The sequence below is a fragment of the Bombus bifarius genome, unplaced genomic scaffold, assembly GCF_011952205.1.
Source record: "Bombus bifarius isolate JDL3187 unplaced genomic scaffold, Bbif_JDL3187 scf7180000008206, whole genome shotgun sequence".
Lineage (NCBI taxonomy): Eukaryota > Metazoa > Arthropoda > Insecta > Hymenoptera > Apidae > Bombus > Bombus bifarius.
In genome coordinates this window covers 1,073,916-1,097,795 of record NW_022884510.1, presented here as the reverse complement: position 1 = coordinate 1,097,795, position 23,880 = coordinate 1,073,916, and the positions used below count along the sequence as shown (strand labels likewise).

General features: G+C 48.2%; 1 protein-coding gene across 2 annotated transcripts in view; it reads left to right on the top strand.

Moving 5' to 3' along the window:
- Positions 1–5: 5 nt before the first annotated feature.
- LOC117210542 (cytoplasmic polyadenylation element-binding protein 2-like) overlaps positions 6–23,880 on the top strand; it is a 56,195-nt gene continuing 32,320 nt past the window's right edge. The window contains exons 1-3 of one of the 2 annotated variants that reach the window (XM_033453669.1): positions 6–1,059; positions 2,304–3,481; positions 12,166–12,274. In XM_033453669.1, coding sequence (XP_033309560.1) covers positions 2,387–3,481; positions 12,166–12,274 — 1,204 coding nt within the window. In that variant the 5' untranslated portion in view covers positions 6–1,059; positions 2,304–2,386. Of the gene's footprint in view, positions 3,482–12,165; positions 12,275–23,880 lie in introns of both variants that reach the window. The other variant, XM_033453668.1, reaches the window with a different exon arrangement.

The following is a 23,880-nucleotide window of genomic DNA, read 5'->3' as shown; positions in this document are numbered from 1 at the left end:
TTTATTAGGCGGAGTAAAAGAATTTCGAACGAGTCTTAGAACGCGCACTTATATCGTTCATGGTTAGACGCGCTTAACCTTAAATCAACGAATGAATGTTGCAAATGTACAGTGATATGATATGTTACAACAGTCGGGTTATTTATCTCTGTCGGTAAGTACACAGGCACGTTCCGCGACTGAAGGCGGAAAGGTAAGTTGAAGAGAAAGGTAACAGAGGAAGGGGAGGAACCAAGGCGCTCGCGTCGAGCAGGTATTTGAAAATTCAGGTGAATTCACGGGGGAGGCCGAGAAGCCTAGTGTATGGTGCGGTGGAAAGAAACGGAGGGTAGATGAAAAGGATCGGACGAACAACGACGAGGATGGTTTTCGTTGGCGACCTCGGTAGCGGTGGTGGAGTCGATGGCGACGGTAGAAACGATAGTGGAAGTGGTAGTGGCGAAGGCGGTGGAAGCGGCGGCTGCGGCGGCGGCGGCGGCGGCGGCAGCTCGAAGGCGAACGTGAACGCGCGTGCGTGAGCGACGTCGCCGCGCGACGCAGCAGCGACGTAGCGACGACGACGTCGACGAGGACGAGGACGAGGACGAAGCGGCGGCCGAAGATCGCCGAGCGGACGGCTACGCGGAGAGACTACGGCTGGCATGGTGTGGGCCGCAGCACGGCCACAGTGTTCCAAAAGTCGGCACCACGCACGAATCGTGTTACGCGCGACGCAGAGCCACCAAGCTGCGTCGTCGAATCGCGCTCGGCTGGCCTCCGATCGAGTGCTCCGTCGAGCGCAGCCAGGGAACGCGAGTAACCAACAGCTGGCTGCTGTCCGATTAGAGATCGATCGAATCGACGACGACGACGACGACGAGGGCCGGAAAACTCGAGGCTCTGTTTGCGTAGAATCGTCTGCTACGAAGACGACGACGACGTCTTATCGTTGTAGAAGATCGTGACACGTGAACGAACAGAAGCAGTGCCGTGGGCAAACGATAAACCGCGAGTGATCATAGTACTCGAATTGCCAATGAGAAGCAGCGCTAGCTCGAACGAAGACAAGCCGAGACGACGGTAAGTTCGGGCCGTATCGTCGATAGGACGAGCGGAATCACGGTGAAGAAGACGAAAAGAAGAAAGGGTTGGCGAGAAGGAAACAAGTTGGTCCGATTCGGCGATAGTATTGGAGTCAAACGAGCGCGGAACCGTGGAACCGGGGAATCGTGGAACCGGGGAACCGTGGAACCGGGGAATCGTGGAACCGGGGAACCGTGGAACTAGCGGAGATCTCCCTGGCGCGCGATACGCACAGTGGCCGTACGTCGTGAGTCGTGCGTCGCGAGTCGCTCGACGACTGTGTCGAGCGATCGGTAATCGGAAGAATAGTCGCGATTAACGAGGACGCGAGTGTGTCGAACAGCGATACGCGCGCTGCTTCTCGCGCGGTGAATTTCGACGCTGAACGAATCGAAACGATCGTCTATCCTTATTGCCGAGATTCTGTGTTTAGTGATAAAACGCGTATTCGCAGTGTGCCGCGTACACGATACGCAACGATCAACGACGACCACGACGACCACGACGATCACGACCACGATCCCGGCCTCGTTTCGCGTAGTACTACGGTGGAGTGTGTGTGCGTGCCTCTATGGGTGAGCGTGTATGTGTGAAACGCGGCTGAAGGAATCGACAAATAGTCGCACTGCAAGACGGAAGGTCGCGTTGCTTCGCGCGTATACTTGGGAGAATTCCAACTGGATAAATTCGTCGTACATTCGTGAAAAGGGTAAATTATGCACGCCGGAAGCGGCTGAAAAATACCGGAAAAAGACGTTAGACACCAACGAACGAACAAACGTCGTATGGACGGTAGTTTCGCGCGAACGACGATGGTCATCTCATCGAGCGGGCGGTCGTTCGATAACTAGCAGAATGCTACGGAAGCAAAGTTGCTGGGAAATTACACGGGCGCGACGCGTCTTTGTCGTAGTTTAGCTTCCACGTTATTTGGCGAACTGTCGTGTGCAAGAAAAAAAAAAAAAAGAAAAAAAGAGGGAAAGAGCAGGAAGGAAGGAATCGAGGAAAACGGCGAAAATAAGAGAAGCCAAATATCGGTGTAGTTCGCACAGCTTCCGGGCTTCGTGGGTGTTTTTACGCGTACGCCGTGGATCGATAGTTGTCTCGCGAGCTCTGGTCGACGGGTGGTCGACGACGTCCGTGCCGACAGCCAACGACTCGATTTATCTCGAATCACAGGGCGAATTTTCGAAAGCGAATCGGCAAACACAGATTCTAAAAGAATCCGTATTGTTCGACAGGGGGATCCAAAAGGAGTTGGTCGGCGAAAGGGACCTCGATACGATCGACAGGATACTCGTGGATCTTGGAACCCTGGCGATTTATGGGGGACTTTAGCGCGACCAGCCTCTTCTCCAATAGTTTGTCCAGCACGACGAAATCTTCGATCGGTAGCAATACCGCGAGTCCCGGTGTAACCGTAACGACATCAACGATGCAGGACGATCTGTTGATCGAGAAACAAGCCAGTGGCAAAGCAGCGCCGCTATCGCCCAGTACTGGCCTGGAGGCCGTCGCTGGACTAGAAAAGGCGAAAGACGCGGTCGAGGTCGAGAGTATCGCTATCACGCCGACGACGCCCTCCTCTACAGAGAAAGAGATCGCCTGTAGCACCAGCTCGGCGCTTCAGAGTTTCTCCGAAGCGGCCAGAGTGCCGAGCTTGTGGTCATCCGCTCCGGACGACACCGGTCTTCACGCGTTACCGGTCAACGGATCCATCGCAGCGTTTCAGAACTTTCCGACCGGTGGTCCGACCGGGTTGTTCGCTGGTACCGGTCCAACCGTTTCGGCTGGAACGCGTCGCGCTATCACAGCTAGTCACAATTTCCCGCAACAGCACGGTAACGCGACCGCTGCAACTACGAGACACGGACTTCAGGTCTCGTCCGCTCAACAACAGCAACAGCAGCAGCAACAACAGCAGCAGCAGCAGCAGCAACAACAGCAGCAACCGCCGCAACAACAACAGCAGCAGCAGCAACAGCAGCATCAACAACAACCTACAGCCACGTCGCATCCGGGAGTTTACCTACCTGGCAAAGGTTACGCGGCTTGGTCCGGTGGCCCGCAAGCGCCTCAACAATGGAGCGCTGGGCCGCAAGCTGCGGCGGTCGCGAGTCCCGGCCTTTCGCCCTGGAATCGCGGCAGATCGGTACCGAATCTTCCTCCCCTGCACTCGTCCCTGCACGCCGCTGCTGCGGTCGCGGCAGCTGCCGGGCTACAGGGCAGGAAACCGAGTCCTACGTTTCCCGGTCATCCGGGACCAGCGGCTCATCCCTCCTGCATCAGCCCCGTGAAATTTCGAAGAAGCACCTCGTATCCCGGAAAAGGCAACATGTATCCGCCTCAACCTGCGCCAACCTTCGAAGTTACCACCGCCGAGGACAGAGATTTGCTACAGCTGCCGCCGTTTCAGCAGGTTAGAATCTTTATCTTTTCCTTTGGCTTCTATTCTTTTACTTCGAATTACTCCGAATTATCCGACTTGGGATTAACCCGTAACACTCGACCTAAGAATACGCCGATCCAACGTCTCTGTCGGGATCGTCGAGCGTCTTAAGTTCGACGAGGGAGCGCGATCTTGTCGATTCCAGAGCGAATGGAGTTTTTATTCCGTTATCGATCGTTCACCACCTACGAGAAAGGTTACCGTAGCGGTATATGGTTCGCTCGAAAAAGTATATACCGGTAGCTTTGGCTTCCGCAGTTTCGTTGGTGCACGCATTCGATGCCAGGTTATGCAACCGCTTCGAGACATGCATTTAAATTTAGACGGTACAACGGCTGTTTGAACGGTTCGCTCTCTGTGAACGGCGCGACATGGTTGTTCTTAAACGGAACGTTTCGTTCCTCGAAATTCGAGAAACATTCCGAAACGTGGTTCGATCTACTTCGAAACCGACCTAAACCTCGTCTAAACCTATTCCGATTCTCGACTCTCGTCGATTTCGCCTATCAACGATCGAGAATTCGTTCTTTCTTCAGTTGTTCGATTCGTTTCGTCGTTCGTGCTGGCCCAACGTAGCTACGATGAAACGGCGAAATGTACGAAGGTGTGAGAGGTTAGAATGGCGCGCGATGCGCGAAAGCGCTCGTAAAATATCGGCTAACAACCAAACGCATCGTTGACGTAACTTTGAAATCGAATTTACGGTATTTAAAAAGAAACGGAGAGAAGAACTTTTCCGATGTACTTATTTTGTTATTGATGTCTGACCTAATTCCTTTCCTGCGTGGCAGCTCGAACAGCTCAAACAGTGTCTAGCAGAAGTTTAAGCTCAGCTATTTTAGCCACTTGTCAAAAATAGACCTGCATACTATCCGGGAGAAATGGCGGATTCTGTTATGCGAGCTATTACCCTTCGCGCATCTTCTTCGACGGTTATATTTAAATTATATGCATTATGATACTTATAAATTCTGTACTCGCGTTTTCTACATCACGTACGAACGAACGAAACGGAAAGAAAGAAACGAGAAGAACGGGCCATAGCCGAACGAAAAGGCGAAATATCGTAACGTAAGGATAGCGTGTAAGATTAATTTCGTTCGTCGTTAGGTCCGTCGTTTGGTATAGGAAGGTTCTCCTAATCTGTACCAGGCATCGTAATCCAATTACAACTTATACGAAACCTAGTTAAAATCGAGGTTCGCGGTATTGTTTCAAGTAGGTCGGAAAACGCTTTGGAATTGGTTCCTTTCTTCAAGAATATGTATAATTATCTGTATATTTGCATTCGTCACGATCGATTCGTTCATTCTTCGTGTTGGCGTATTTCGCGACATTGTTCTCGATAAGTACGCGTGACATGCATTTGTTGTACGTAACGCCGTACGTTCGTGCTGTCTGTTTTACGGCTCTGGATATCGACCGTATTCTACGTGGAAACTTCTGCTCGATCAGTTTTTAGCGATCGATCGTATCGGTATGCTGATATTTACCGAAAGGTAATAACGTCGTATTTTCATCAAAATATCATCCCTTTGCCGCGTTTATCAATTGGGCGCGTTCGAACCAACTATACCTACGCACGATGAAACGGATAGAAACGGATGAAACGAAATCGATGCTGAAACAAACGTCGTTCGTTAAAGGGCAAAACTAGATGCACACGCGATAATCCGATCGTCGGATATAGGAACGTACGTGGGACGTTCGGACGTCCACTTTCCTCCACTATGATCGTCTCTCTTCTATCGTGACCAGCTAAGTAATTCGCTTTGTAATTCGTGAAACTAGATTACGAATTTTCCGACGACGAAATGTACCGCCAATAGTTCCACCACTATGCATACTATAGAATATAGAATATAGCATCATAGAATTTCTATTCTTCCATAATATTTTATCACAGATATTTATTTTACTCGATAAAAGTCTGACTAACGCGTTAATATTCGTAAATGTAATTATCGTAATCCAGTAGCGCGTGTAGGTTACCGTAATTGAAACATATATTTCGTCATTAATTTTACCAGTTCTTATATAATACCTGTTCGCTAATTAAAATAACCCTAGCATAGGCTTCGTTTCGTTCTCGGATCGTTGATATTTTTTCTTCCCGAGTTCCAGATACACCACGTTTCCTCGTTCTTTCCTTGTCGCGTTAAACGCCGTAACGATGCCTCGTAATATTCAACGAGTCGAATTATTCCGTATACGATAGAATTTTAAGGCGAATTTAAGTGGAAGTTTAGAAGGTGATTGGAATAGCGCCGCTACCGTACTCCGTATCTACCCGTAAAATAGACGATAAGAAAAAAGCTGGCTGTGGGTAGTCGATCGAAAGGAGGTTGTACGCTAAGCTGGCAATGTGGCAATGTACGGCGATACGCGAACGAAGCGATTCGTCGAACGCAACGGAGTGAAAAAATACTCGGGCTCGAAGTCCGATAACTCGTCGGTCGTCATTCACCTTGGAAGCGAATCGGGGCACGTGCTCGTAGACCGGCTGGCCAGCCAGAGCCAGAGCAGCAAACCAATCGAAGACGAGCACCGATTACGCCTTGCGTCTCTCTATTTACGCGTGCGCCCGATTTACGCGTGCGTTTTCCCCTAAATTCTCCGCGGCTCTTTTGCTTAAAACCAGGCAGCGGATCTTGCGTTCGAGGGTCACGGGAAAACTAGGCCAAGTTCCGACCACGAGTTTGGCCAACGAGCCGATCGAAGCCAGCGTCGATTCGAAAAACGTTAAACGCGCGACAAGATAAAGTTTTTTATTGACTTTACCTTGACGCAGTGCCGTTACACAGCGGCGTCCGTGTACGTATATCGTTATATATATATATATCGTTACGAAACACGTGTACTACTCTGACGAAACGAAAATGCAAGCAACGCCGGCCCTATCTACTTGATAATTCTTCCATAAGTACTTCCATGCTATCACGATTGTTTCGCAACCGTGTTATGCGCCAACGAAACCAAGAAATCGTGTATCAGCGTCTATTCGTGTTTTGGTATTTAACCGGTATCACGACGTAGTACGCGTATCAAAATGTAGGCGGAGACGCGTAACATCTGGTACGCCAAGTGCACGCCGATAGAACAGAACAGGCGGGAAACTCGATAAAAGACGATTTCGGTTAATCGGTCGACGGGCTTGAGTCGGTTGGGAATACGCAATCCCGTGGAATCGTCTGGTTTATAGAAACCCCGTCTATGGAATCGTACGCAGAAATGTCGATAGCTTCGATACACGCCACGTTCTAGCTAAAAGCGTTAATCGCGTCGCGTGGTGGCCGAGAGTTTTCGCCAATTCGTCCTTGAAACAAACGCTAAACCAAGAACGTTACGGGTCGCCATATCGAAAGGCGCTATACCGATAGCCAACGCAACGGGATGTAATCATCGCGAGTTAGGTTGGCATCCGCGAACCAAGACGCAACGACGATCTTTTTCGACTAATTCCGGTGACGCGGTAATATATCCGGACGTTAACCCAATTTAAGATCCCTCCTATTTGAATTCGGGACTGCGCCGGTGCGGAGTGACCCGACCCGGTATGAGGTTTATAGGTCAGTCCGGTTTCGCGCGATATAGATTTTTCGCGAGCCAGAGCTCGACGGTGTCCCGCCCGTTGCGACCTCCTCGGAATCCACGCGTGCACCATCGACCGACTCTCTTTGTCCACTCGCCGAATCCGAATCCACAGCCAAGTCCACTTCTTTCTTTCTTTCTGCTCGCGAGCGCGCACTTAGAGGACCGATACGATGAAAAATTATGAAGCTCGTATCGATCGGTTGCGTTACACAAGCTCGCAGCTTATGTAATAAAATACGGCAAACTGCAAGGCGCGCGACCCTGCGGCGCTGCCAGAGGGTGTGCGCGAAACTACCCGCTATCGAACGCAACGGCCGACGTTACGCCGTTACTCCTCCGTCGTTACCATCGAAAACACGGAACGCAGCTTTTTCGAATCGAAGCTTTCGCCTGTAAACCGTGTCCTCGACTCTCGACCGATCCGTAGAAACGACAACGTTATTTCGCTCGCCAAACTGACTAACGCGTCTCGTCAGCCAGCGTTCTACGTTCGTTGTTATCAAAAATTCACGGTGTTTTCGAGATAGAGAATAAATGTACATCTTAATTGCGAAAATAATGGAACGATACTCTTAAGAATAGAAACGATCGAAGATCGAATCCAAATTAGGAGTTTCTCTTCGTGCTATCTGTTTGCGACAAATACGTTTACGAAGATAAGCTCCGTATTTTGAAACGTTAATATTAATCGCGTATCTAGATATTGCGCAGAAAGTTAGCGAGTTCTCGGTTACCGAGAAGCTCGTATAAAGGTATCGGAATCGAACGATGGAGAGAAAGCGTGGTTAACCTTGCACACTTTATCGGCTAAAAACGCCATGTTCATATATATATTTATATATATATATATATCTCGTCGATAAATGGTAATTTTGCAATTAAGCAGAAACTGGACGAGGGTGTAGATTGCCGAGGACGAGCAGACGCGCACTGAACAGAGCGAACATCGACGGCAGCGCTCTACCTTTTCCGCCCTTCTGTCGCCATCAATTTACCCTCACCATCGACTGCTTCCACCCCGTCCTTTCCCTCTTCTCTTCTCATCGCTTCTTCTTTTCTCTTCTTTACCTACCTCCACTTTTTGAATCCCCCCTTTTTCTCTCTTTCTCTCTTGGAAGGCTGTGGTGTTCCTTGGCGTGTCTCGCTTCGTCTTACCGTGCCCTGCCGTGCCATGCCATGCGGTGGCGTAGCGCGCTCTGCCGCACCTCTGCTCAGCCCGTTTCCACCGACGGTGACCTAGTTCGCGACAGGCCGCTGGAATCGTTTCTTCCGCACATGCCTCGGGATCCAGGTTACACCGAGCTCGTGCCTCGCCGCCTCGCCGCCTCGCTCGCTCGCTCTGGTCTATTCGAATACGAAATTTCGATCGACAGCGTGGATTTTCAGCCAAAATTTGATCAATAGCATCGATCGCTCCAGTTCTAGCGACATCGGTTAATATTTTACGCGGTCTCTTCGATTCTCAAACTTTTCCTTCGAAGCGTCGATTATCGAGATTTTACTTAAAAGCGTCGACGGCCAAATTCTGCTTAGTAGCAAGGATCCAGTTTCCTTCGCTGAACGACACAGTCTCCGAATTTCAACGTTGTTTCTGTCGATATCGGCGATATAGCAGGTGCTTGGACGCTCTGTATCGCGTTCTCATTCGTTGCGAGGATTCTCTGTCGGTTGAACACGGTCTGCGTTTCGTCTCCGACGTAACAAAGCGATAATTGTTTCTTACATGGGTGCACGCGGTCTAATGGATATCCCGAGGAAGACAGAAGCGAGGAAGGGGTTACGCGCTTTCGCGCGTCGTCCAGGTGGAATATAGTCGCGTCGCGCGCGTTCGAGAAAAAGAAGAGCGCGTTTTAGAGGATAGGAGGCGTCGGGGCGCGGCGAATTACGCGCGTCTGGTTCGTCGAGCGAAAGAAAAAGAGATTGCACGAGTACAAAACACGCGTAGAACAACGGCCGCGAGAACGGTCGCGTCTAGACCGGCGGGATGCACGGAAATGGCGGAGTCGAAGATGTATACGCGTTTGAATACGTGCACGCGCGTATACACTCGCTAACAATCCCTTTCACGCTTCTCTCCCTTTATAAAACCCACCCCCTTGCGTGATCTTTCTCTCTTCTCCCGAACGCTCCGAAATTCTCCACGCAAGAGCGTCGTCGTCGTCCTTGCCCTGCCTCTACGACGACTCTTTGTTCGTTGGCTCGCAGCATCCTTGTCTCGGAGGGAACGACGAGGCCAACTTGTACATCTTAGCAGCGATTTATATTTAAGTTACGCAGGAGATGATATCGTTCGGTCGTATTTATGGTAACGAGTAATTAAATTCGATAGGAAGGAGCTAGCGCGGCATAAGACGAAGGACGTGGCAGCATTTTGCGGGTCGTAATCATTGGAAGTAGGCCAACGTTGTCGCGAGTACACACCCTGCGATCGTATAGCGCAGAATCCTAGTTCGAATCTGCTCCGTCTGCGACAAACTGCTGCGCGGCCGTGGCGCATTCTCTTTGTTCTCCGGTTCAATCGTTAGAGCGAACTTTAAACACGAACAGATTAGAAAAATTAACGTTCCACGCTAGTCGCGAAACGATATTTGCTTTCGCTCTTCAATCGAAACGAATCGACTAACACTCCGTGTCGTTCCCTTTTTCGTTTCTTTCACGACACGCGACTCTCTCTCTCTCTCTCTCTCTCTCTCTCTCTCCCATTATATCGTATCTACGTTCTATTAACGTGCTAGAACTAGAACAATTCTCATAAAAATTTCATAGATTCGCAGTGACGCGTTCTTATCGTAATTAGCAGGATCTACGTATTCTTAATAATCGTTATTTTTTCGGAGAATATGAAATCAGGTGTTCTATATTTCTCAAGATTTGCGTCTAGGCGATAAACTGACCGCGATATCGCTCGTTAAATAACATCTCTGTACTGGTCTCGCGAAACGTACGGAAGAAAACAAAAACATAACCTAAAAACACTAACCGATCGAAGCTAAAGTAGAGGGTAAAAAGGGAAGAAAAGGAATGTATAGGTAAATGGATAAGCAAAGTTAAGAGGAGAAGCAGAGGGGTAACAAGTGGAATAGGGGTGGTACAGTGACGGAGCCTGCACGGAGGTTGCTGTCGACGCCCTGCCGTCGCTTCCTGGTTTCCCTATATTGATTTTCCAGCGTGCCTTGCGTTAGACGGAAACGGAGCGACACGGCCAGAGGGAGAGGAAAGGTTGCTCTGCGCTTGTGCTTGCACACGGATGTGTGCGCGTGCACGGAAATCGGCTAGCAGGGTGCTCGTGCGCTCGTTCGTGATTCGCGCGTTTGGCCATGTGTGGGTGAGTGTGTGCGCGCGCACCTCAGTCACGTTTGCAGCAATGTGTGGGCGGCCTTAAAACCAAAGAAGGGGAACTAGGTTGGAACACGGCAGTGTTAGAGAGTCGGTGTTCACGTAGGAGGGTGGAGAAAATACACCTCAGAGTTCCAGGTAATACGAAGAAAACGCGAATGCGAAAAAAGTGGGGCTACCTTTGCACCTTTCGCCCTGCACCAACGAACAACGATACAGAGATATACGTGCTATATGCACACCGCACGGTGCTCGGAAATGCGTGGACACTCGCCTATTTCTGTCAAGATGTACTTTAATTAGCAAAGCACGAAGAATTTGACTTTTACGATCACCGTGTCTACGTTTAAGAGGATACTACGAACCGATCAAATCGATTTCTCAAAGTCGGTAAAGTCGGTTCTTTAAGCTTGTAAAATCGTTTCGTCACTCGACAAACACTTTGTCTTCGGATTCTTGGCATAACGTAACGGTGGATCGAGAGAATTAATTCGTACGCGCTGAGTTGTAACGTGTATTTGCCAGGACGAGTAAACAAAATCGGGCGAATTTACGTCGCAGCCCGATGTTCGATATTATTCGCGTGCTTTTCAGCTCGATTCTCCTTCTGCCTCGTCCATCGCTTCGCACTCCTCTCTCTTTCGCATATTTTAGGTTCCTTCTTTCCGTTCTTGAATACTTTCGCTAGCCGCGTATTACTCGCGATCGACCGATCGATCGATCGAACGAACGTTAAATACCGACGTTCGGAATAGACATTACCTTTGACTTTCTAGCGATAGATGTGCGATGCGCGGTTGGTTAAAGTTTCGACTAAACGAATTCCCTATTTCGCGGAGCGGTTCGTGGAAACGAAACAAACAGCGCATTCTGCTATGAAACGAGTTCAGTAGTAAAGGACGACGCGTGGTCGGACGCTTCACGATCGATTCGCTTGCGAATGATTCTAGGACGCGTGTAATCGTTGCTTTTCCTCCGTTAATCGTTACGTCATTTTCTCAGGCGCGTCGTGCATTCACGGTCAACCAATACTCGCAATAATAAATCTCCTTCCAGACGTTTCCTTCTTTTCCGATAAATACGACTTGAACGTCGAAGCCTGTTTATTCGAATGCCGATCTTTGCCGTGACCAGCGGCCCTTTTTGACCGAAGCCTTAGGAAGGAAAGCGCAGGAAGCCAGACGATACAAAACTGACGTATTCTCAATGACAAGCGGAATCTCCGAAACAAAGAATGTCCATTCTATCTAAAAGTAGGGACCTTGGACTACGGCAAGCTAAATCGTCCGTTTGCGCGTAACCTTCTCCGAGGAAACTAGACTCGAATCCATAACTTTGCTTCTTTTCTCGTCTCCCTCGTCCTTCCTTTTCTTCTCGTCTTTGGTTACTCTATTCATCGGAGAGCGCGACATCGCTGCCGGGTAAGTTTTCCATCGAGGTACTCGTTCGTCCTCAAAAGCCCTTTCTCCGCGAGAGAGGCTCGTTTCGATGAAACGCGATAACGAGAGACGGTGAAAAATTAAAATTCGTTCGCTGTAGAAATTGCGAGTCGAGCGAACGCCTCGCAAGTCGAGTTCGCGAACGATCGGTTTCCCGTAGTTGGCGAAACGTTCGAAACGATTCGTCGGCCCCTTCTTACGACCTGTTACTAAATAAATGGATAAACCGCCCGATTTCCCGCCCGATGCAAGCTAAATAACGAACAAATTTCGCTGTTTTTGCAGGATCGTATGACGACAAATGGAAATTCACCGTTGGACAGTATGAGAACGTTGGAGCATTACTTGAGCGACATCATGCGAGGTACAGCGGATACCTCTGAACACGTGAAAGGTAAGTCGATTTTCCAATGCTCGTAATAAAACGTAGATTCGATGTTTGCGAACTTCGCCGAATAGAAGACGCGATAATCCGCGAATACAAAGTTATCGTTCGAAGAGGTTGAAAAGTTCGTCACAAGAATCTAACGAGAGATTTTGTCTACGCGTACACGTACCAGATACGATCGTCTCGATGTCTCTTCGTAATTTGATCAAACTCCGTCTCAAAATCGACTACGCAAATTGACCAAATTTAGTTCTTCGATGGATACAAAGAAAATGTAACGGAAACGGGAGAAGGAAAAAAAGTGGAGGAAATACGGGAAGATTTGGACGACGGTGCGTAACGAAACAAGTTGTCGAACGTGCATAATGCGGTAAGATGGTCGATAGGCAAAGATGGTAGATCGGCGCGCGGAATGAGACAACTAGCTTTCCGAGCAACGAGAGACCAACGAAACAGCCGCCGAACCGACCACTTAACGCAGACCAACCCTTCTCGGCACCCTCCACTCGACGCGCACTCTACACACTTTACTCGCTCTATCCTGTACACTCTGTGCGATTCGACGCGACCGTATCTACACGTCCAGCTCGAGCTTCGCGAGCCAACATAGAAACCGAGCCGAAAGAAGTAGGAAGGAGACCGGCAAACGCTTTGCGTCTCGCGATGCTCTGCCTCTCGCTTCCCTTCTCGTTCGCGATCGCGCTTTCCTTCTCGCGCCTACTCACCCTGTCTGCGAGCTCCGACACAACCCTCAGACAAGCGGTCTCGCGCCTACAGTCAAGGGCAAGGGTGGTATCGCGAGGCCTCTTCTTCCTTAGTGGTGCGTCTACACACCGAAACCGTACGACGCCACCGACATCGACCACCGGAAGGACCAAACGCCCGATGTCGTCGCCAACACCCGCGACGACACCGCGTTCGACATCCCACAGCCACGGAATTTGTTCGTACGTCTTAAAATCGACTACTCTGGTCGTTCTAGCATGGAAACGCGCGCGACAAGAGGATCCTCGCCGAGAAGCTTCGTAGGATTTAGCAGCTTCTGGAGAAAGTGACTCCCTTCGTTGACTCGTGTCGCCTTGGTTCTTCCAGGTCGATAAATTTGCCTTGCGGCGATGCAGCGATTATTTATTCACCACGAATTACGTCCTCCTTGCTCGATAATTTCGCAGCTAATAATATCGGCGAGTCGACGAGTCGCGAGTTACAGGTTATAGACTCGTGGAAACGACTCGTCGAGTTTTGCGAATGACGCGGGAAGCTTCGTGAAAGATGAAACGATACACGGCGTACGAACGTGGTAGCAGCAAGAACAGGCGTAGAGAAATATTTTGGCCAACCTACTTTGTTCCGATCGCGTAATTATCGGCTCCCTCGGAGACCATCGGAGACGTCCTGCCTTTCCTTTTTAACTCGCCGCAAACCCTTACATAGCCGTAATTAAAATCTCTTCACGATCGAAATACCATCGGAAATAACGATCGGCCGGGGACAAGCTCGCGGTAACGAAGAATAGATCGCGACGATAATTTCCGATAGAAATTTACGCTTCGACAGAGGGCGGAGAGAAAGAGGATGGCTGGAAGAATAGAGGAGTTACAAGGAGTAACCCTTTCGCAAAACGGCGTCTAGTCGAAGATACTCTTCGGTGAAAAACGAATAATAGGGTTGAGAGCTAGGATGGGATAGCAAATCGCCAGAGTGCGAACCCGTCTTTATTCTAGAACAAAAACCTCTCTTGAGGCATTGTAAGGCTCCGTTGAGTGGGCGTGCTTACTACGGCGCCATCTTTAAAAGTGTCAGCATGGCACTTTAAACCACACCAGTAGGTCAAGTCTCGGAAAATCCGAGTGCAACCTCGAGACGGCAACGATAGCCGGCTGTATACGCGTCGTAGCCATCTTTCGGACCAAACGAAACGCTCTTCGCGTCGTCCTTTGTTCTAACCGCGACGTGCGTGTTCCTCTTGCATCTAGCAAGATGCCGAGGAAACGCGGAAGAATCACGGCTTAAACTCAAATATACGCGTATCAGCGATGGCAAATTATTCGAGCTTAAACTCGCGTGGTTCGGCTTTGCAGACTTCGTTACGAAAGCACGAAAGGAACGATCAAACGCGCGTTAGAAGCTACATCGAGAGAACGATCACGCTACTCGGACTCTAACGATCGCGTGTTCCGCGTCGATAAGATCCTTTCGAAAATAAGCGGATCGATTTTGCGTTATCGCTGCGTTTTTATACTGCATCGCGTCGCACCGTGGTTAAACACGAACAATGCTTAAGAATAATTTCCTTCCGCTCGGTATTTTTACGGACCAAGATTTCTATCCATTACGGGTGAAAACTATAACCCGTTTAAATCGGTTCGGCATCGTACGATGAAAACAATGTCCCGCGTGAGCGAACGTGTCCGATTGATAGGATCGCGTGCTCGCACTCGTCCAGATTATCTGACGGCGAGTAGCTAGCGGTTAACCAGCGGCCAACTTTCCGTCCTTGAACGACACGGGCTTTACGATTGCATTCTCTGACCTATATATCGCGCATACGTGTACCGTGTAATCGGTTAGTAACGCCGACGGGATTCATAGAGGGTGGTTTTACGCCGCGCTCCAGCCATCTAGGGTTTCATTGGATCGTGGCTTTCTACCCCTCGTTCCCTTTCTATCTTCCGCGCACCCCATCTCGCTGCTGCGAACAAACGCTACGCGTGTAATTGAAAAGGTGAATGGATAAAAAGGACACCGCGTAAATACGTAAATACTCGTGCGCTTCTACTCGAGATTCGATCTGCGAAGAAAACGAGAATTAATCTCGCGATGCAACGTTTCGTTCGTTTTTTCTTTTCTTTCTTTCTTTCTGCGTGTTTCTTTTTTTACTCTTTCCCTTTCATCCCCTTCTCTGTCAAAGACGATGCGTAATTTAGTAGCGAGTTTTTGCACACGAGGTGAACCAGTGGTGCGACGATATCGTCGAGACTTTACATATAGCAGCGACGCTGTGAGATTTGGCAGCTTCGTATTTTTAAATAGCAAGTTGACCCGGGATACAAATTTAATGACTCGAGACTCTAAATTATCTCGGAGTTACTAAACTGTTTCGTTCATAGACCACTATGGATCCGTGTCACGAAGGATACGATCCTACCAAATCGCGAGATCGCGTCACAAGTGTGAAACAAGCCTTACGTAAAAAGCAGGCGGAATCGACGAAGAAACGAGGAGAATCGCAGAGCTTTTTCTTTACAGCTACTACGCTACGCGTTACAGCGTCGACACGAACGACGTTCTCGTATCGATCCTGCTGAATCGACTCGACTGTCTTTCCGCGATTCTCGACCTTAATCCGTCCAGAAAAACGAAAACCAATTTCTCGTCTCAGCTAGGTGATAGAATCGAGCTGCGTTCGTGGCGAAGAACCAGCGACGATCCTTTTGTTGCGTCGCATCGGCCACGAAGCTTTCGTCCGTTATGAAATGGCGCCGTGTAGACGCGATATTGGCCGAGAATATGCGACGATGTCTCGAGGATGCGGCCGCAGCTATCGATCCAAGTCCATGTAAAAAAAAAAAATGTTGCCAGGTGACCACGGCGAAGGTGAAACCTGCTCGTTCTAAATATTCCATTCGATCAAAGTTGTGCGATCGTTGGCGAGAATCGTTCGCATCTCGAGCAACGCGGGCAATTATGGTCGTGCCCGTTATCGGAGAAGTATTGCTGCCACGTGTTTATCAAAGTACCAAAAGTAGCAAACAATTTCCGAAATAGTATTCTCTCGTACGTCGCGGAGTACGATAAAGCGGTCGGGTGTGAATTAGAGATAATAATCTGAAAAATGAAGCTGACGTCCGATAAGACGGTAACGGTGCAAACAATAAGCGTATAAAGCGATAAGGTCCGACTGAAAATAGTATTCGGGTCGTGTGGAAGGAAAAATTATTTTACCAACGAACAAACCCGACGATCCTTTCTCCCTTTTCCGTCTCATACAGTTCCTACTATTCCTACAAGTTCCTGTCTCTCGGTATTCTCGTCGATAGTTTTGTATATTTAACTCGGAAAACGTGGCAAGTCCGAATACTATACCGCTGCACGCGGTGTACTGTACACCCCTATATATATATGCGGAGGGGCTCTAGAAGTTAAAACGAAGAAACGAAGGAGAATGTAATATATTACGAATAAGTTTCCGTTGTAAGAGAACCACACACGCTCGTCGATAAATAACGTATTCACACGGAGTCGTAAATCCCGTGAATGACTCGTGGAATTCTCGAGTCATCTATACTTACCAATTTGTCAAGCAGTTTGCGTTGAATCCGTGGCGTTAATACCGACCGAGTATACGCTTGACGCGTTCTTTGAACGACGCTCAAGCTGGAAAAGACGCGTACCGCCATCTCTAGGCGGCTCGTAGAAGGAATCGTAAGCGGCTCGGCATCGCGCAAGCGTACGCTGCGTTTCAAAATTTATTTACGAAGCGAATCTTCGATAATACCGAAACGGTGCGACGATTTAATCGAAATTACGATGTTTTCGAGTTGTCGATCCGTCAACGTCGGACGAGTTTATTAATCGAGCGTATAGACGTACGCGACTCGCGTCGTGTTTGATCTTCGATCCTCGATCTTCCGATCTCGGGTCATCGATCAACGCGGCGCTGCGTCGGATCGATCGTGTGTACCGCGTAGCGAGCACGCTCCGTGGACTAAGCAAAAAAAGGTTTCTTTAGAAACGTTATACTCGGAGCTGACAGTGCAAAATGGCACAAGGGCTTATTTAAATTCGATCGGAATTGGCTGGTTGCCTATTGACCAACTGCCACCATCAGCCGCATTGCAGTGACCTGCAATGTTGTTCTTCGTACGTCGTATTCGCGCGACGCAAAGGGACTTTCGGCCGTCGTTACGCGCGTGTACGCTGGCGCACGAAAACGTTCGAACGTCCGCCGTAGAAAATTAGAATTCGTCGAAATATTTGATCATTAGTCGCGTTTCGTTACAAAACTAGTAAAATTTCCAAATTTTTCGTATTTCAAACGCGCGATGTCTCTACGTTTCTACAATTGTGCGAATACTTTCGCGAGCCTCTGTACTCTCGATTACTCTTTCGATGTTTTCGTGCACGTTGCCTACTACGTACAAGCTTTTTTACCTTCTTATTTATAAAAGGACGCATTCTTTGTGTCTTTCGAGCGTGCTGCGTGTTACGTGGTGCGGCTTTATTTTATTTCCTTATTTATAAAAGATCGCATTCTTTGCATCGTTCGAGTAACTCTGTCCGCTTTGAAAGTCGATCTTTAGCTTCCACCGATTCGATCGTTCCTTTCTTGACCATGGTCAAATTATAAATAAACACGCCAGCATCCAGCAGCAGTGGCAGTAATAGTAAGAACGGTAGCAGTAGCGAGCAACCCTTTGTATCTTCGGTTCCGTGCCATTAGCGACGTATATTTAAGCCGCTGTACATACTGTCGACGAAACAAAGCTCCGCAAATATCCTGAGGGACAAAAGGCTTACGTCAAAGAATAAAAAGGGTAAAAGGGTGCAAGAACGAGAGTGGATGAAAGCGGTTGGCGGGCGAACGAACGAGCGACACGCGCGATCGCTGATGCTACTCGCTCGGGGACACCTAACAGACTCTTTTCTCGTCCTTGCACTTGTAACCTATCGAGCTTGCATTTTCCGTCTTACGTCGCTCTTTAATTCCTACGCAATTACGCGTCTATGGTATTTGACATTTTATTTCCCGATCACGTAATATCTACCATCCATCGATAGTTCTTATTTATCGAAGCGTGAATCGAAACCATCCTACTGACAGCAAATAAATATTTTTTGTCGTCTCTTAAAAATTATTCTCCGGAACGAACGTCATTATTCTCCGTCTATTTCCTCTCTCTCTCTCTCTCTCTCTCTATCGCGTTCGACCGCTGTCGGTCGAGCGACTCCAACTACCCCCGTGCTCCTTCCTCCATTCATAGACTCGACTGATCTCAAACGCACAGTTTTCGAAACAATTAAGCGAACAAATGCGTTCGTATTTGTAGCAACTCGCCGCTCGCAAATGCTTCTCCGATGACTAGCGTCTTTCTATATTTATGCAATAGGTCGTACGGAAAAACGTAAGTCGTTCGTCGTAAGATACACGACAAGTCGACAGGGAGAACGATCGTCGGCTGTCAAAGTCAGCGACCAAAGTGGCCGCAGTTTCTACGTTTCTGTACGCTTATAATTCCGTATTGCTGTTTGGCGATGGAACTGGTCGCTCGAGCACCGTCCAATTATTTACAAAAGCGAAGAAATCCTTACGCAATCGTTTCGTGTATCGTGTAGGAAGAGTCGTGCGAGAAGTAACGAACGTATAGTAACAGATAGACGCTTGGATGGATGGATGGAGGGGAAACTAGGAGGAAGGGGCAGGGTGAAAAGGATCGACGAGCGAGGATAGAGGGGAACGAAAGAAGCCTTAACGAATAACGAAAGAATGGACATTATATAAATTCAAGGATACCGTGTACGATATCAGATATCATGTTCGTTACGATATTTCATTGAAGGCGTTATACGCGTGACGCAACCGCAATTCGTTGCAACGTGTGCGTCGTACGAAGCTCGTCTGTGGCGTTAGTTGTGATAAATCGAAAAATATAGAACGTTCAAGCGAAGGAATAGGAAACCACGAGAAACGAATCTCCTGCAAGCTGCTCGAATCGACCCACTGTTTATTAATTTTTTAATTTCGTTACATAAGCGCGCGATCGATGTTCGATTCTTGAGCGACGAACGACCTGTGCGAGATCGTTCGTGGCAACGTGACAGCAGCGATGGTAAATTCTAAGGGAAATTCGACAAACGTACTTTCGACTTATGGTATCGATCACTGTGGTTTGCGGGAGGCTCGAACGACTCTCGGGTAAATTCGTTCGAATCGTAAAGCGACGAAAAAATTAACGAACCAGAGTTAGAGTATCGCGAGCACGCTCGAGCGACCGTACTTCTCCTCTAGCTATTAGTCCACCGGTGCCGGTTTTTCGGCGTTTCGCTTTATCCCATGGAACGTGATAGTTTTTATCCTCGACTCGTCTACGTTTCTCGTAACAATTTTTTCCTCGGCATCGACAGACTCCAAGCCAACGCGACAATTGGTTAATCGTAAGAAAAAGAGACGGAAAAGGCCTTTGAATTTTTTTAGCCGCCGTCAGGATTGGATAACGGTAACTTTCTATTTGGAACAACAAACGTTTTATCGCGTACAGAAAACCGAGTATCTCTTCGTCACTGCGTGACTCTGCAACACGAACGGCAATTTGTATTTTCCTTAAGGAATAATAGTTGCTTCGACACGCGTACCTTGAGAAAGAGCGATTGAAGCGTGCTTCGAGATTAGCGGCAAAATCGCACGGTACGATTAACGCTGTTTGTCGCCTCGATCGTCCACCGAACATTGTTCCTTACGTAAGACGGCCAAAAATAAAACAGCTAGTTCTCGAAAGAGAGAGGCAAAGCACACCCGGTTGGTAATCAGTTCGATACATTTCAAATTCCGTTCAAATAGATCGTACGTCGATTTCTTGACTAAAGACCAAGGCGATAGTTTATTACAAATATATATCTATATATTAAATACGCGTATATTTATATTTAAATATTTATCACAAGCATATACTTATACAGGGTGGTTGGTAAATGGTGGTACAAGCGGTAAGGGGGTGATTATAACGAGACGCGATAAAGTGCAGGCGTACCGAGCGAAAATTCAACGTCGATTTTCTCGAAAACAAAGCCTCGAACGAAAAATTGTTATTCCATGTTTTCGACTTCTTTTTTCGCGTAGAATCGCCACCTTTCCGCTTGTACCGCCAGTTACCAACCACCCTGTATATAAATTATAGTTTTATAAGCACATCGATTTCTTCGAATTTCTCCAAGTTGTAAGATTACGTTACCTTACGATCGATTGTTCGCTTTTGGATCTCTTTAACATGTACGCGTAATCGATGAAAAGAAGAAGGTCGGCTAATTACGCGGGAATTGGCTGAACGCACAGAGTCGTACGATCGAGTCGAGAGGTCGAGTCGAAGTGGAAAGGAGAAGCGGAAGAGACGACGAACCAGTGAAACGGAGCAAGCAATGATCCATCATCGCGTGTATCGCCGCAGCTGTTTTGGCAGTCAGCTGGTCCGGCCGATTCGTGTTCGCATCTTGTACTACGGACTACTTTCGTGTCAGCCATCCTTCGCGCCGAATCTACGATAAGGCTGCGTGCATACCAAATTTTCCCAGTCGTCCTCGCGACGATCCATCGTCTCTCCGTTCGGACGGATATTAAAGATTCATTCTCCATTTTTTTTTTTTTTATCGAAAATTGTCGAGATCGATGAACGAGGAAGGAGAAGACAACGGCGACATTGCGTTAAAAGTTGCCTCGTATCGGTAAAAGCCGCGAGAACTTGTCCACTCTACTTTCAGGCTAAACTTCTGTATCTCTAATTACCGTTCTATCGATCCTTTCCATAGAATTTACAACGTGCTTTCCAGCGATAGTCGCGTTTTCTCGATATCCTTTCGCCGCTTCCGAGTAACCCGGGCCCTTCCGCGCGGTAATTTAGCGAGCAATAACGTTAGCGAATCGATAAGCGAGACATTGCAGATCGCAGATTTCTCTTTTATAATTTCACGATTTTACGCGAAACAGGCTAATACGGGTCCCGTATAATACGTATCTGCCGCGTTATGGGAGGTCCCGCTTTGCATCCACGGGCTTGCCACCTGTCGCAATAAACAAATACATAAATTAGGATCAAGAATATGACACGCGAGCCTTCTTTTTCTTCGATATCGCGTGTTGGTCGAAACATCGAAAGGCAGGCTTAACGGTAGGGAGATACGATGTGTCGAAATGCAAATGGGACCAGTTTTCCACAACTCGGCGGGATCTTGGATACCCATTATGCATGCAGCCTAAAATGCTCAGGCGGGATTGCGTGCACGTCAATGTCGAAGTCGGTGCTGGAATCGAAGCTTCCACGTTAACCGGAGCACGAGCCCCCATCAGCCAGATATGCAACGAGCAAGCTAGTAGCGTAATGGCCGAAAGGCCGAACGATGAGCACACGTCCACGTCTAAATTTAGATGCGCTCGTGCTGCTTACTTCCGCTTATTTTAGCTTAGGGGCCAACCGTTTCGGCCAAGGAACGTTCCATCCGTTGCTTTTCTCCTCGCCATTTCCTCTCAACGTCGATATCTCTCGACGATCGATATTTCCTACGTTCGAGATACAAAGTTGCGAACAGGAAGATCGCCAACGAATTACACGTTCGGCTTGCGGTAGCTTCTCGGTTCGTAAAACGAACCGAGAAACGTGGAAGCGCGTTGGCGTTACAAAGCTGGTCGATGAAAAGCGGATTTGCTCGTTTACGACGAGATACGTTTCGAAATTGTACGAGTGCAGTTTCTGCTTCGTGAAATTCCATCGTGCCGTTGCGCAGTTCGATCGAGTGGAGTACCGCGCAGGCGCGCGCGTGTTACCTCGTTTATGCATGCACTAATTTTCGCGATCAAGCTACGTACGCAAATTCCTTCGTCCCTCCTTTGGCCATTGTTTAGAGTTTTCATTAACGATGGTTCGATCGGTGACCGTTGCCGAGCTGTTGCCAGCTTATTGGTTACGAAATACGACGACGTTGGAACGTCGCGCGATTCCAAGACGCGGAATAACGCGAACAACCGAATTGACTTTCTAATTTTTCATATGTCCCTGCATCCACTTATTCGTTTTCTGCAATTATCCTTTAACGGCTGTGAAATAAGAGCGTTCGTGTACGAATGGAACGATTTGCCGTGTTATTCGTCGCTCCTCTTTCATTCGCTGCTTTCCGCCGTTGTTCGCCAAATCTCTTAATCGCTCGAATATTTGCCGAACAACGAACTCTTCGAATTGGATCGGCGATGATCGAGCACGAGGACCTATACCACGCGCGGCTCGTCTCGACGCTGAACGATTATGTAACGGCTATGCGTCACAAAATGCCGACACACTGTGTCTACGTATCGGCGTGGTACTGGTCGAACCGCGAGACGAGCACGAGCAACCGCGATCGTGTCGCAACGAGCGCGAGCGCTAATAATTCTGCCGTTTAACCTTGAACATCGATTAAAGTATCCTTCGTATCGGTACACCTCTCGCCGTCGGAACAGCGTTACATATAGATATTACCACATGTGCACGCTGTTTGCCATATGCCTTGAACCGTGCATAATCGCTTAGGATCGATGCAACAAATCGGAGGTTTCCGATAGTTGGACGAGTGGCCGGCTTCTGCAGGCTGTATTACGCATTTGTAGGTAAATCGACCGATGTATTTGCGTAACATTCGTCGAAAAATTATTTCCCATCGATTCCGCTCATGCACGAGACTAATCCAATCGTTCGAATACGTTTTAGGTATCGATCGAGTATTACGCCGAGTGGATACGCTTAAGTACGTCCGTACGTATTCAAGGAACGTTAGGTTACAGGCATGTTACGTAATTATTCACAATATCGTGCATCTACCAACAGAAAGAAATCGTAACGATGACGAAGCTTTATCTCGATGGAATCGCGATATGCGTTCGCGAGTCTCGAAACACTTTCATAGACGCCTGTACGCATATATGCTTGCAAATGTTATCTTTTGGACGATTCGAAAGGAAGGGATGGATGGATCGCTTGGAATTCGGAATGCGCGAGGTAGTAGAAAAGGGACGTCAGTGGCGGACAAATTCCACTCGATTTCGAGACGAATTCGACGCGTAACCGAAGAAACCGACGAAGCGCCGAAACAACGTTCGCGTATTTCGCGATATCACGTGGATTCAGAAACGCTCGTATAAGCAGCGCACTCGTGAGCAAACAACCTTGAGCGTATTATCCAGTTCTTCCACGTCGTCGTCGTTGTCGTCGTTCTACAAGCTTGGACGAAATATTAGAACATTTTTATTATTCTCTGGTTGCCGATGCAGTCGTAATCTTCGGCGATAATGTACGCGCAATTTGTTCGTTGATTGCCAAACGACCGCAAGATCGCGGCTCGATCGGTCGATACGATATTCAGCTGCCATTCTTTCTTTCATTTGTATAATACGGTTAAGGTTACGCTCGACTGTCGCCGAATATATTATACTTAATTTCGAGATTCTTCGGATCGATTAGATCCGTTTCTTTCGGCAAAGCGTTGACCGTACAGTCTCAATGGCTCAATGACTGCGAAAATTATTTCCACACCGATATATTTGAACAGCGTACGAGAAGAGAACGCGACGAGTCCATTTTTTCCGCTAATTTCTTCGTCTCGATAGGGCGCAGAAATACGTATTTCAAGGATCAATGACGCGCTTGAATTCGAACAGATGTCGAAATAAGGGGTGTAAACAGAGGATGAAACAAACGAATAAATAGAGAAACGATGCACGGCTAGATAAGAAGTTACGTATGTACATCGACGGCGATAGATGCACGCGCTATACTAATACGTTGATGCGACGTACACGCTTGTTTTTGAGTCATCGCGTCTCAATGCTGAAATATGAACGGAGGCAACGCGACTATCAAGGGGTCGTGCGCACT